General features: G+C 42.2%; 1 protein-coding gene across 2 annotated transcripts in view; it reads left to right on the top strand.

The window, feature by feature from the left end:
* Nucleotides 1-11923, top strand: part of JCHAIN (joining chain of multimeric IgA and IgM) — a 39148-nt gene that overhangs the window by 17715 nt on the left and 9510 nt on the right. Inside the window, exons 1-2 of one of the 2 annotated variants that reach the window (XM_069098856.1) lie at nt 5013-5170; nt 9669-9801. In XM_069098856.1, the coding sequence (XP_068954957.1) occupies nt 5107-5170; nt 9669-9801 (197 nt within the window). In that variant the 5' untranslated portion in view covers nt 5013-5106. Of the gene's footprint in view, nt 1-5012; nt 5171-9668; nt 9802-11923 lie in introns of those variants that run through there. The other variant, XM_069098847.1, reaches the window with a different exon arrangement.

The raw sequence follows: 11923 nt of genomic DNA, 5'->3' as shown, positions 1-11923 counted from the left end.
GTGTGTGTGTGTGTGTGTGTGTGTGTGTGTGTGTGTGTGTGTGTGTGAAGCGTCTGAGCACAGATCTGAACCCAGGTCCTCCTGATTCCAGGGCCGATGCTGTACTCACTGTGCCACCTAGCCACCCCTAGGCTCTTCTTCTTGCACTCTTTGGCTCTTTATACCCTGACCCTGGACATCTGGGAAAATTGCATATAGTTTAGATTTTGTCCCATGTCTAGCATGTCTGCAAAGGGGAAGTGGTGTTAGAAAGGTACTCCATGCACAAAGTAGATAAGGTATAGGGCAGCTACATGTGAGAAACAATAGGTAAGAGACTCACAAGAGTACATCGACTAAAGAAGTCACGGAGTCATTAAGAGGCGGTGCAGTTCGCAGGCTGGCTGCATAGGCATTTTACGCTCCACTGCTGCTCTCAGGTAACCAAACTTCCCTCCAGGTCTAGTCTTTTAACAAACCAGGCTAGAAGGCGACCTCCTCCCTTTGCTGGTGGTCGTCCTCTCTGGGGCAGAACGTTTCCCTGCTGTTGGTTCTCTCTGACCGAGGGATCAGCACATCTGGACCTGAAGGAGAACCAGGCAAAAAGTTTATTGCTCTTTCTGAGTTCCATAATACAGCACATTGCAGTTGATTCTATGCAATTAAAATGAGGAAAATTGTGGGAGTCACTTTCAATGATTTATCTCATTTAAAATATTTCTATCAATGTGCTGAAGTTTGACTTTGGGTGTGAGTCCTAAATGACATGGAAGAAAGGAAGCTAGAGAAAGAAAACCTGTTTAGTCCTGCAATTGATGCACCTTTAATATGAGGAAGCTGGGCTATCATATCTCCAAGGTCCTTTCAAACTCTGTCTATGATTCTGTAGTTCAGTGAGATGCATCTGCCTGATGAACTGTTAGAGATTTTCCACACCACTTGGAAGCAGAGTGTGAGGATTTGGGGTTTGCATGACAAAACCCTTCCTACAGTATGCCCAGCCTGAGACTGGCATTATCAGGTAGCCCACCTCATCTCCAAGATGGTGTAGAGAAGTAAAAGAAATTTGGAAAGTAGAATTAAAGATGTTTGGAAGTAACCAGATTAGTCCCCCTTCATTGACTGAGGATACTCGCCTAAGTTATCTTTCAAAGTGATGCTCTAGAGTCAGTCCCCTTGAACCTTATGCCATGTGGTTGTGCTGACTGTTCTTTGAGGCCCTGCTGCTCTCTTTGTCACCTTTCCCTCCAAACCCTTACTGTCTCTTGATGGGTTTTGGGGAGAGATAGTGGTGTAGGAGGGTCAGGGTCAATAAATCTCCCCTGCTCGGTGTCTTGTCCAGGAGTCATGTTCTGGTGTTGATGCTGCTTCCTTCAAACCCTTCCTTCATCCCTCCTCTGAGAACAGATGAATAGCTGGTGTGCATCTGTGCATGTATGTGTATGTCTACATGCATGCATGTTTGTCTGTATGTATGGTTGTAGGCATGAAAACACACAGTAATTTGAGCAGGAGGGTAAGACATCAACAACTAAGGGGATTCTGGGTGTTTCTCATAAGAAATGGCACATAAGCTGAGCCTCGAAGGAAGCTAAGGTCTAGAAAAGAAAGGGTAGTCCATGTGAACACAGAAGAGTCTAAAGGGGTGATTGGGGGGGGGGCGGTTCTTGGTCAATTAACCTGATTAAAAATCTCTGTGCATCAGTGTCCTCATCTGTAAAACTGGAATTGAGGTCCTTTCTATCTCTAAATCTATGATTTTATAATACAAATTAGATTTGAGGGTGTGGATCTTTGCCTGAAGTAGGGTGTTTTAGCCTGGAATCCATGAACATGGTTTTAAAAAAATTTTGATAAGTATATTTCAATTGTGATCCAATGTATTTTTTGATCATCTGTATTTTATGTTGTGCATTTAAACCATTGTTCTGAGAAGGGTCCATTGGCTTCATCAGATTGCCAAAGGGGTCTGTGACATAGAAACAGGTGTGACGTCATGCTCCCAAGTCATCTGAAGGGTTCCTTCTTCTCATGGAGGTGGCGCCCATGTGCATGGCCTCCTCATTTGGAGGCCCCACAGCGTCTATCTTCTTGGCTCCCAGGGTCTGAGATGCAGAGAGATGAGCTTAGAAAAGTGTCCCTGAGTAGGCACAAGCCCCCTTTCTCACTGTCCAAGAGTCCCCGCTGGTCCTTTTATATTTATCTATTTTCTCTTTGTGTCCCCCCAGGAGAACGCAGACCCTTGGAGGGGAGGCTCATTTTGTGTTTGCAAGGAGCTTGGTACAGGGCTGTCTGAGTGGTGGGTGTTTAATAAAGGCCTTTTTGATGTGGTGGCTGTGCCTTAGAGACAGATTACTTCCTCCAGGGCAACAATCTGTAATTCTAGTAACTGCCAGCAGGTGTCTGTAGCAAGTTAGCTGTGGTCCCCTTGGTTCAGTCCGAGGTTCGGTCCAGCTCCAGTTGTTGGTAATGTTTCTAAGGGAAGACAGTGTTTCCACACTCGAACACATGTGGGAACTCTTTATTAAAATGATTTTCTAATCTACAGAAGAAACCATTGTTAACACACTAATCACAGCCTTAATGATGGAGAAGTACTGAAGAGAAGCAGCGTGCATCATGGATGGCAAAGAGAGCTGCACGAAACTGGGCAAATCACTGGCACTCAGGCTCTAATGATATTTAATTTAATTCAACAGACATTTAAGTGCACCCTCTGTATGGAACACTTCTTTTTGTCAATCAACACTGACACTGTGTGTCAGGCTCTATGCCGAGTGTCAGGCTCTATGCCGTGTGTCAGGCTCTATGCCGTGTGTCAGGCTCTATGCCGAGTGTCAGGCTCTATGCTGTGTGTCAGGCTCTATGCTGTGCGTCAGGCTCTATGCCGAGTCCTGGGGATGCAAATGCAATGACAAGAAAAACAACACTGCCACAAAACCAAATCCTGTTACCTCCTCTTAAGGAACTCACCTTCTTTTTTTTTTCCCTTTTTGGAGGGCAATTGGGGCTAAGTAACTTGCCCAAGGTCACACGGCTAGTAAGTGTGTCAAGTGTCTGAGGTGGGATTTGAACTCAGGTCCTCCTGACTCCAGGGCTGGCACTCTATTCACTGTGCCACCTAGCTGCTCCAGGAACTCACATTCTAACAGAAGAAACATTTAAATAGCTATGTACAGAGAAGATATCTATAGAGGAGCTGGAAGGTAATCTCAGAGGCAAGGGCACCAAGAAGGGCCTGTAGAAGATGGGATTTTAGATGATATTTTTATTTAAAAATTTTATTCAATAAACAAGCATATATTTTCTCTTCCTTCCATCTCCTTTCCCTGCCCCCCCACATCCCGGAAAAAAGCCCCGAACCAAAGCAGATCATCTTAACAGCTGAAAACAGTCAAGAAAAGCAAATTCTCACATTGGCCATGTTGAAAAAAGTGTGTTTCATTGTACAACTTGAAGCCATCCCTCTCTCAGCAGGTGGGCAGCATTCTTTGTCAGCAAGTCTCTGGCCTCATGGTCATCTGTGAACGGCGCTCTCAAAGGTCCATGACTGCTTGGGCCCAGGGCCTTATTCTTGTCACTGAGACTCTAGGGCAACAGTGGATGTGGTTTGGGACCAGACCAGTAGGTCAGAGGGCAGGAGCACCATCAGGGATTGTAAACGGCTGCTATCAAAGATTGAAGTTTGGGGCTAACAAGTTGTCCTACAGCTGCATCATGTGGCCTTCTCCTGGCCTGACATGCTGTAATTACAAGGCTTTGCACTTGATTTTGGCTCTGGAAGAAACCCTAAAACTCACCGTGCCTGGTCTTGTTGATGCTCGTGTGGAGCTCAGCATTTAGATCCTGTCTCCTTCTTCTTATACTTTTGCTCAAATATTTCTTTACTAATTTTTTGAGATCCTATAGAAGCAAAAGGTAATAATTAGATGGCGAACTCCTCAAGAGTAGAGAAAGGAAATGGCAAACGACTCCAGCCTCTGCCAAAAATACTCCAAGTGGGGTCACAAAGAGTTGGATGTGGCTGAACAGCAACATCCCAAGTTTATTTTTTTATTTTTGGAGGGGGGAGGTCAAGGCAGTGACTTAAGTGACTTGGCCAAGGTAGCAGTAGCATCAAGCTGTAGTATCAAGGTTCTGACTCCAGATTTGAGCTCAGGCCCTCCTGACTCCAGGGCCGGTGCTCTATTCACTGCACCACCCAGCTGCTCCACAAGTTTATTTCTTAAAAACACTTTACATAATATACATAGTTAGCCATTACTTATTCAGTACTTCAGTATCCCGACACCATGTTGGTTAGGTCCTTCCTCCTCAACACAGATAGTGCTCCCTCTGTGTCTTAACAGAGTGGCTTTTGGATTGCTGTGCCTGAAAGATTTATCATGCTCCAGGCCCTTTGTGAACTTTGTCCCTCAAGTGAGTGGTGGTTCCTGAAGCCCTTGTTGCTTAGTAAGACCAGGCAGGCCATGGGCTTTGCTGCTGTAACTTTAGACAGCTCAGGGTTATTTCTGGGCTCCACTGAGTAGTCAGAGGAGCTATTGAGTGAAGGAGTTTTCTCTTATAGTCCATATAATAACCCATTTCCTTTCTCATCTTCCTTTGTTCTTAAAGTAACAAAATAAATTATTTAAAACTAAAAAAACTTCTTCCCTTTTTTCCTTGATTTTTTCTTTTTTGTTATTCTGTATTTGGCAAACATCAAGCACGAACATTTTCATATGCAGAGAAGACCCCTTTTCTCTTCTTCCCAAAGTATTTTGACATCTTGGCTAAAGGTTCCAAAGTTTAGAACTCTGAGTTTACCATTCTGAGTTCAACTATCCTTTTAACTTGCCGATTCTTCCTCCTCTTGCTTCTGTGTTAGTCACATGAAATAGATGTATGTAAAACTATTACAGAAAATGGTACCCTCTTGGGATGGCTGTGAGAGGCTCCTTTTAGTGAAGCATCAGACTTCTTTCCAAAGAAGCACTTGGGTTTCAGTAGTTCAACCACACTTGCCCCTATTTCTGGTTTGGTTGTTATTTTAGGAAACCAGAAGCTCTATCATTTGCACATCCCTTATAGCTTTGACACCTTCAGACTGTCCTGTAATCTCATCTTTCAAAAGATAGGCGAAGCAAGATGAAGAGATCTTTGCTCTTCTGTGGGCTTCTGGCTGGCCTTTGTTGGGCTGTTCTTGTGACAGGTAGGTTGGTTCTTCTGGATGGTTTCCTTGGTCAGCAAGTTAGGCTGGCTCCATATTGCTAATATGCTTATGCTTTAAATGCACTGATTCTTCTAGCACATATATGTATATATACATATATCTATATGCTGATCCTATAGATCTTATCTTGTGAAAGAAGTGGATTAGAGAGACAACTATAAATTCATGGATTTCATAGGATTTCTAGTTGGAAAGAACCTTGGAGATCATTGTCTTTTACTCATCTGTAAATGAAAGCAGTTAGATTTGGTGACCTGAATGAAGGCCTTTCAACTTTAGATCTTATGACCTAGTTGTTACAAAATTTGACACTCTTTAGCACAATCCTTTTTTGTTATAAATCAGAAGGAGAATAGCTTTTATTTTTTAAGCAAGTTCACCAAAGTTAGGCTCATATATCTTGTTGCTAACTGATTATTTGTTTGAATTGAGATCTCTTTGGTTCATGACAATAATTATGGCCAGTACGTAAATTCCACAATCTTGGTGAATTAGAGTTCTCTTAAATTTCATGCTAATGATATAGAGGCTCAATTAGTGTCTTCGGATGACATTTGCCCTCAAGAGTCTCACTTGAGCTGACACAACTATCCTTGTTAGAACAGCAAATAGCATTTTCTAATTGATGAATTTAAAAAATAGCTCTCTGTACTGACAATAGTTATTAGATAAACAAATAGGTTTCAGAAAAATAGGAGGAAAAAAGCAGGGAGTAAGAGAAATGATATTATTTTTGGATATTTTAGGACAATCAGGGGTTGAGACCCATGATTTTATCTATGTTAGGAACTCCTAGTGTGGAAAACTCCCTCTACTGATGCAGTGTCAGTTTGTCTTGCCTGGGGCACTAAGTGGTTAAATTACTAGCCCAGGAGCACAAAGCCAGGATGCATAGAGGGAGCAGACCTCAAACTCAGGTCTTCTTGACTTCAAGATTTCTCCTTTAACCATCATGTCAACCTGCTTCTTTCTGGGTCTTTCATTTTTTAAATATAATTTATTCTGAATTGGTTTAATAAAATTTTTTCTCTTGAAGTCAAGAAGACCTGAGTTTGAATCCTAGTTGTATGATCTTGGGCAAATCACTTAACCCCTCTCAACCTTAGTTTTCTCACCTGTAAAATGGGGGGAATAATATGACCTACCTCCCAAAATTGTTGAGTGGATCAAATGAGATAATATATGTGAGAGGCTTTGACTATCTTAAACAGCTATATGAATGTTAGGTATTATTGTTATTTTAATTATGCTACATAGTCTTTTACCAGAAGATTTAATGTTTTAAATAATGACATAATAATGCAGATACTTCACACATTTAGGCAGTAAAGAATGAGATAAATGCAAATAGCAATTGTTTTTTAATATCACTGACGCTGTCTCCAATGAACATTATCATAAAAAATGATTCACCAACAGACAGAAAACCCTTTTCCTTCTCCCTGTCTTATGTCTCTTCCTCTTCCCCCTCTTCTCTGAGCCTTTTGAGGCAGGGTAGTAGTCTCAGTCTCCTACACTGGGGTGGGTATTTCTTTTTACTGTTTTATTGTTACTTCTAAAGTTCATGTGCTTAACCCTTTATCTTATTAGTGGTAGGATAGGAGGTGGTTTTGTTGGCAGTAGAATACATATATAAAAAAATCAACTTAGTGTTCTTCCAAATGTGCTCAGCTTATTAGTTATTCCCAGGAAATAGCACACTCACATAGTATAACAGGGCTTGTTACGTATAACAGAATAACTTCATACGTATTTAAAAGGGCATGATAAGATATCTATTAGATATACATTTCCTAAGTACAAAGGAAAGGGCAAAGATGTACTTTCCTAAAGCAACTCTGTCCTAGGATTTCAGATGAATAAAATAGTTAAAATATGAATATACAAAATTTCCAAATAATTTACCAGATTCTTTCAGTCTCTACATTATTCCTTGTTGCTACTCTTGGCATTTGAGGAGCCCCAAGAACTCTTTTAGGCCACAAGAATCCATTTAGAACAGAATGTTAGTGGTCTAAGGACCTAATGTGCACCCCAATGTGGACCTTTTACTTCAATCATTAAAAAAAACTCTCCCTGATTTCATAGGTGTAACTTCCCCACAAACTCATTCAAACCTTTCTGTGGTTTAGCAGTTAGGCTTTATGACTGACTTTATGACTAGAAAACCCCTTCCAGCCTTCTGTTGATTAGTCAGTTAATGGACAAGTATTTATTAAGCACTCACCTATACCAAGCACTGTGCTAAGCTTTAGTGATTAAAGAAATACACAAAGTCCCTGCCCTCAATATTCTTTTTTTTCCTTTTGGAGGGCAATTGGGGTTACACAGCTAGTTTTTTTGTGTGGGTGTTAAGTGTCTGAGGCCGGAACCGAACTCCAGTCCTTCCCTACTCCGGGGCCAGCGCTTTACTCACTGCACCACCTAGCTGCCCTTGCCCTCAATATTCTGATGGGGATTGTTCAATTGTGTACAACTCTTCATGACTTTATTTGGAGTTTTCTTGACAAAGATACTGGAATGGCTTGCCATTTCCTTCTCCAGCTCATTTGACAGATGAGGAAATTGAGGCAAACAGGATGAAGTGATTTGCCCAGGGTCACACAGCTAGTAAGTGTCAGATTTGAACTCAGGAAGTTAGGACTCCAGGCCCAAATCCACTGTACTGCCTAGCTACCCCCCTCATGGGAGAGGCAATATGTATCTACATAAGTACATAGAGAATAGGAGACAGATTGATTTAGCTAAGCTGGTCAGATATACCCTCTTGCTGGATCTACACCTGAATCCTTTCCTGCTTGGTAGGACTTATCAGAACCAGGGTTTTGCTGTCCTAGCCTTTAAGAATTATTCCTATACCACAATAGGATGGGACAGGAGCTAGAGGAAACCAAGTGAAGCTTCTGAATCTTTTAATCAATATATCAGCCAGTGAACCAAATAAGCAAATAGTTGCAAATGCATGCCCAGGCCCAACAGTGTTCATGCAATACAGCAGCTACACTCAGGGTTCACTCTCCCAACCCTCTCTCCTCTGGCATATTGGGTCCCATTAGGATTCTGGAGGACCCTGAGGTATTCAGGGGTGGTTTTCTAGAGCTACATGTGACTCATAAGCTTCAACCATTTTGCTTCCTCCATGGATTATCGATTGATATCAATTAGCTAGTCGGAGCTAATTGGTATTTAGAAATGGGTTTAAGTGGTAGAGTTAGAACAGTTGGCACCCAACACAGATAATTTTATAGACAATAAGAAGCAGGGAAGAAACATGGATGTTTGGATTAATTTTGTTGACGTCAATGGTGCTCATTTCTTCAGTGCCACATCAAAACAATAGAATAAAGTGGGGGAAAGTCACTCTACTCATCCTATCATTTTGTCTGCAAGAAACTAAATAATTCATTACACTTATTTTTCCCCTCTGCATTAAACTTGCTGCTTGGGCATCATGTAAACATAGTCTTAATATTTTATTAAAGACCAGCTCTCAAGGGAAGATATGAGTTGATGCAGAAATTAAAATAAGAGTGAAGAAATGTAATGTAATAATTGATGATATAGGAGGATTGATTGAAGGAACTGAGCATGGTTAATTGAAATTCCTCCAGGAATTTACAGTCTGGTTGGAGAGACAAAACTAACACATCTGAAACAACTGGAAGGCAGTTCAGATACTCACTTGTGAGGTCATGACACAGGAGTCTACAGAAGGGAGAGATTCATGTGCTCTGGAATAGGGAGAGAGTTTAATGGAGAAAGTGGGACTTTGGAGGATGCAGATTTAGATGGAGGAGGGCTTCCAGATGCATGGCCAGACAGATGATGGAGAAATGCACTGCATATGGGGAAGACTAACAAGCCCCGCTTCACTGGAGCAGAGGATTTGTGTTGGAGAGTAGTGAGAGAAAAGATTGGAAAGGTAAAGAGGGTCTTTGTTGATCTGGTGGGAAAAGTGCTGGTTATCCATCGTTGACCCCAGAGTCCTGCTTTTTTAACCAACTTAAAGCTACTACTGACAAAACAGGTGTTTGTGTGTTAGTGAGTTGATGGGATTCTCTTTGCCTGGGTTCACCTGGACCAATCCTAGGAGAATGCTTCTGATTCTTGTTATTGTAAAGGACTCCAAAATAATTACTGGGATTCCCTACTCACCCATTCCCCATTGTCCAAAAAACCACCCTTGGTTTTCCTGCTCAGAAATATTTTGTTTCATGTTTAGCTTTCCTACATATTGAAGCAAAGAATAGAAGAAGAAAGCCCAGACTGACCAGGGATCATTTCTTTCTTTATCCTAGAATCCCCAGCATCTACTTAGGATCCCCAGTCATACTGGAGACTCAATAAATAAAAATAAACAAACCCATGGTTTGACCAGTTTTTCTTCCCTTTGCAGGGAATCTAAATTAGCTCAATAGCAAATGTCATGAAATTTTCTTCTTTTTCTCTTTGTTTTCCTTCTGGTTTCTATCTCCAGCTCAGGATGAAGATGAAGATGAAGGGAGAATTCTTGTTGACAACAAGTGTAAATGTGTCCGAGTGACTTCCAGGCTAATTCCTTCTCCAGATGATCCAAAGGAGCAGGTCGTGGAGAGAAACATTCGACTCATGTATGTAATGTCCCACATCTTGAATTAGATAATGTTAAATCAACTAATAATTACATACAATTAATATAGAATATAAATGACAGTAGTAATTGTAAAGTGCTTAATATAGCATCTGTTATATGGTAAGCACCCTGTAAACCTTAGTTATTATTATCATTACATTCTGCTTTCTGGCAAGGGGTGGTGGTGCTGTGATATAAGGGGGTCAGAGGGTCAGGGAAGAAAGCATGACATACTGGACTGAGTACTGGCCTTGGAATAAAAAAAAGCCCAAACTTAAATCTTTATTCTGCTGTTTCCTAACTTCATAATCACAGTCTTTAATTGACAATGTAGAACTCAGGGTTGGGAATTGTTATTGTTCATTCATGTCTGACTCTTCGTGACCCTGTTTGAAGTTTTCTTGGCAGAATCACTGGAGTGGTTTGTCATTTCCTTTTTCAGTTCATTTTACAGATGAGGAAACTGAGGCAAACAGGGTTAAGTGACTTGCCCAGGTTCACACAGCTAGTAAGACTGAGGCTGGGGGCGGCCAGGTAGCACAGCGAGTAAGAGCACCGGCTCCAGTGCTGAGAAGACCTGGAGATCGAATCCCGGGCTCAGACACTTGGCACCCACCCAGAAACACCTGGCCGTGTAACCTTGAGCAAGTTACTTAACCCCAATTGCTTAGGGGTGGCCAGGTGGCTCAGCAAGTAAGAGCACTGGTTCCAGTGTCGGGATGACCTGGATCAAATCTGGGCTCAGATACTCAGCACCACACCCAGAAATAACTGGCCGTGTAACCCTGAGCAAGTTACTTAACCCCTATTGCTTTAAAAAAAAAAAGACTGAGGCTGGATTTGAACTCAAGAAGATCGGTCTTCCTGACTCCAGATCTGGTGCTGTATCCGCTATGCCACCTAACAGGGTTAATTATCTAGGACAGGTGCTCATCACATTGTTTTTATAGCCATGTCCCCTGTCTTTTACTAGAGCTCCCTATCTTCTCTATTCAATACCAGTGTAAAGAAACTCTAGCCTTTACCATGCATAAGCACACAAGAAATAAAATGGAAACATTTCAATAGGACAATAGAGTTATTTATCAAATATTCCCTGCTCCCATTGATCAGCTTTTTGCGTCATCCTTATTTGGGGGCCCCTGGTTTGGGACTGAACCTAAGAACAGAAGTTCTAGCCCAGGAGATACATTATGCTCCTGTTTACATAGTATCCCCTAAAATTGGATAGTCCTGTGTCTGTGTTACATTAGTCCTGGAGAAAAGAGAACAGAAAGTTATGTTGTTGTTTTTTTAAAGTAATCAGGGTTAAGTAACTTGCTCAAGGTTACACGGCCAAGGTGTTTCTGGGTGGGTGCTAAGTGTCTGAGCCCGGGATTCGATCCCCAGGTCATCCTGACACTGGAGCCAGTGCTCTTACTTGCTGTGCTACCTGGCCGCCCCGAAAGCTATGGTTTTAATGATTTGAAAGCCTCTGGGCTCTTTGCCAACTAACAGTGGGAAACGGGTTTCCTCCCAGCATAGCTCACGGTCTAGTAGGCAGCTGAGAGTTCTGGTCAATCCATCTGTTCTGCCCAGACATGGCTGATTCAACTTGAACTAGGGTTTTCAGTGGTTTATGTGCAATGCCAGTTGAACCTTTAGCTTGATGCCTCAGGAAAACTGGTGATGTGGCATTTTGCTGTGCACAAGCCAGTGAAAGTTCTGTCTCTCACCCAAACATCTGCCTGCATTCATCTCACTGGTCAGATCAGATTGGAGCCCCAAGTCCCCTTCAACATGGTCTTCCTTTTGTAGATACTCCTTCAGATGCCTCATGTCACATGCAAGGCCAGGATTTTTATTCATGTAACCTGAGCCCCAAGGCCAATTGATGTGGGACTCTCTCCACACTGATGATGGTCAATGCCCTGTGCCTGCATGATGGGTGGGGCAGAGTTGGTGAGAATGAAAGGGAAAGATGGAGAGACATAGAGGTAGAGAGAGACAGAGATAGAGAGAGGGAGCAGGAGCAAAGAAGAGCAAGACAGCGAGAGTATGAGGGAGAGGGAGAGAGGAAGAGAGTGAAAGGGAAGAGAGAGACAGAGAGAGAGAGAGAGAGAGAGAGAGACAGAGAGAGA

The sequence above is a fragment of the Petaurus breviceps genome, unplaced genomic scaffold (genome assembly GCF_028583685.1).
Source record: "Petaurus breviceps papuanus isolate PSGF00001 unplaced genomic scaffold, PetGlider_PUasm1.0 126, whole genome shotgun sequence".
In the NCBI taxonomy this organism is placed as follows: domain Eukaryota; kingdom Metazoa; phylum Chordata; class Mammalia; order Diprotodontia; family Petauridae; genus Petaurus; species Petaurus breviceps.
Note: the sequence above shows the minus strand (reverse complement) of the source record. Positions and strands in the feature narration are given on the sequence as shown.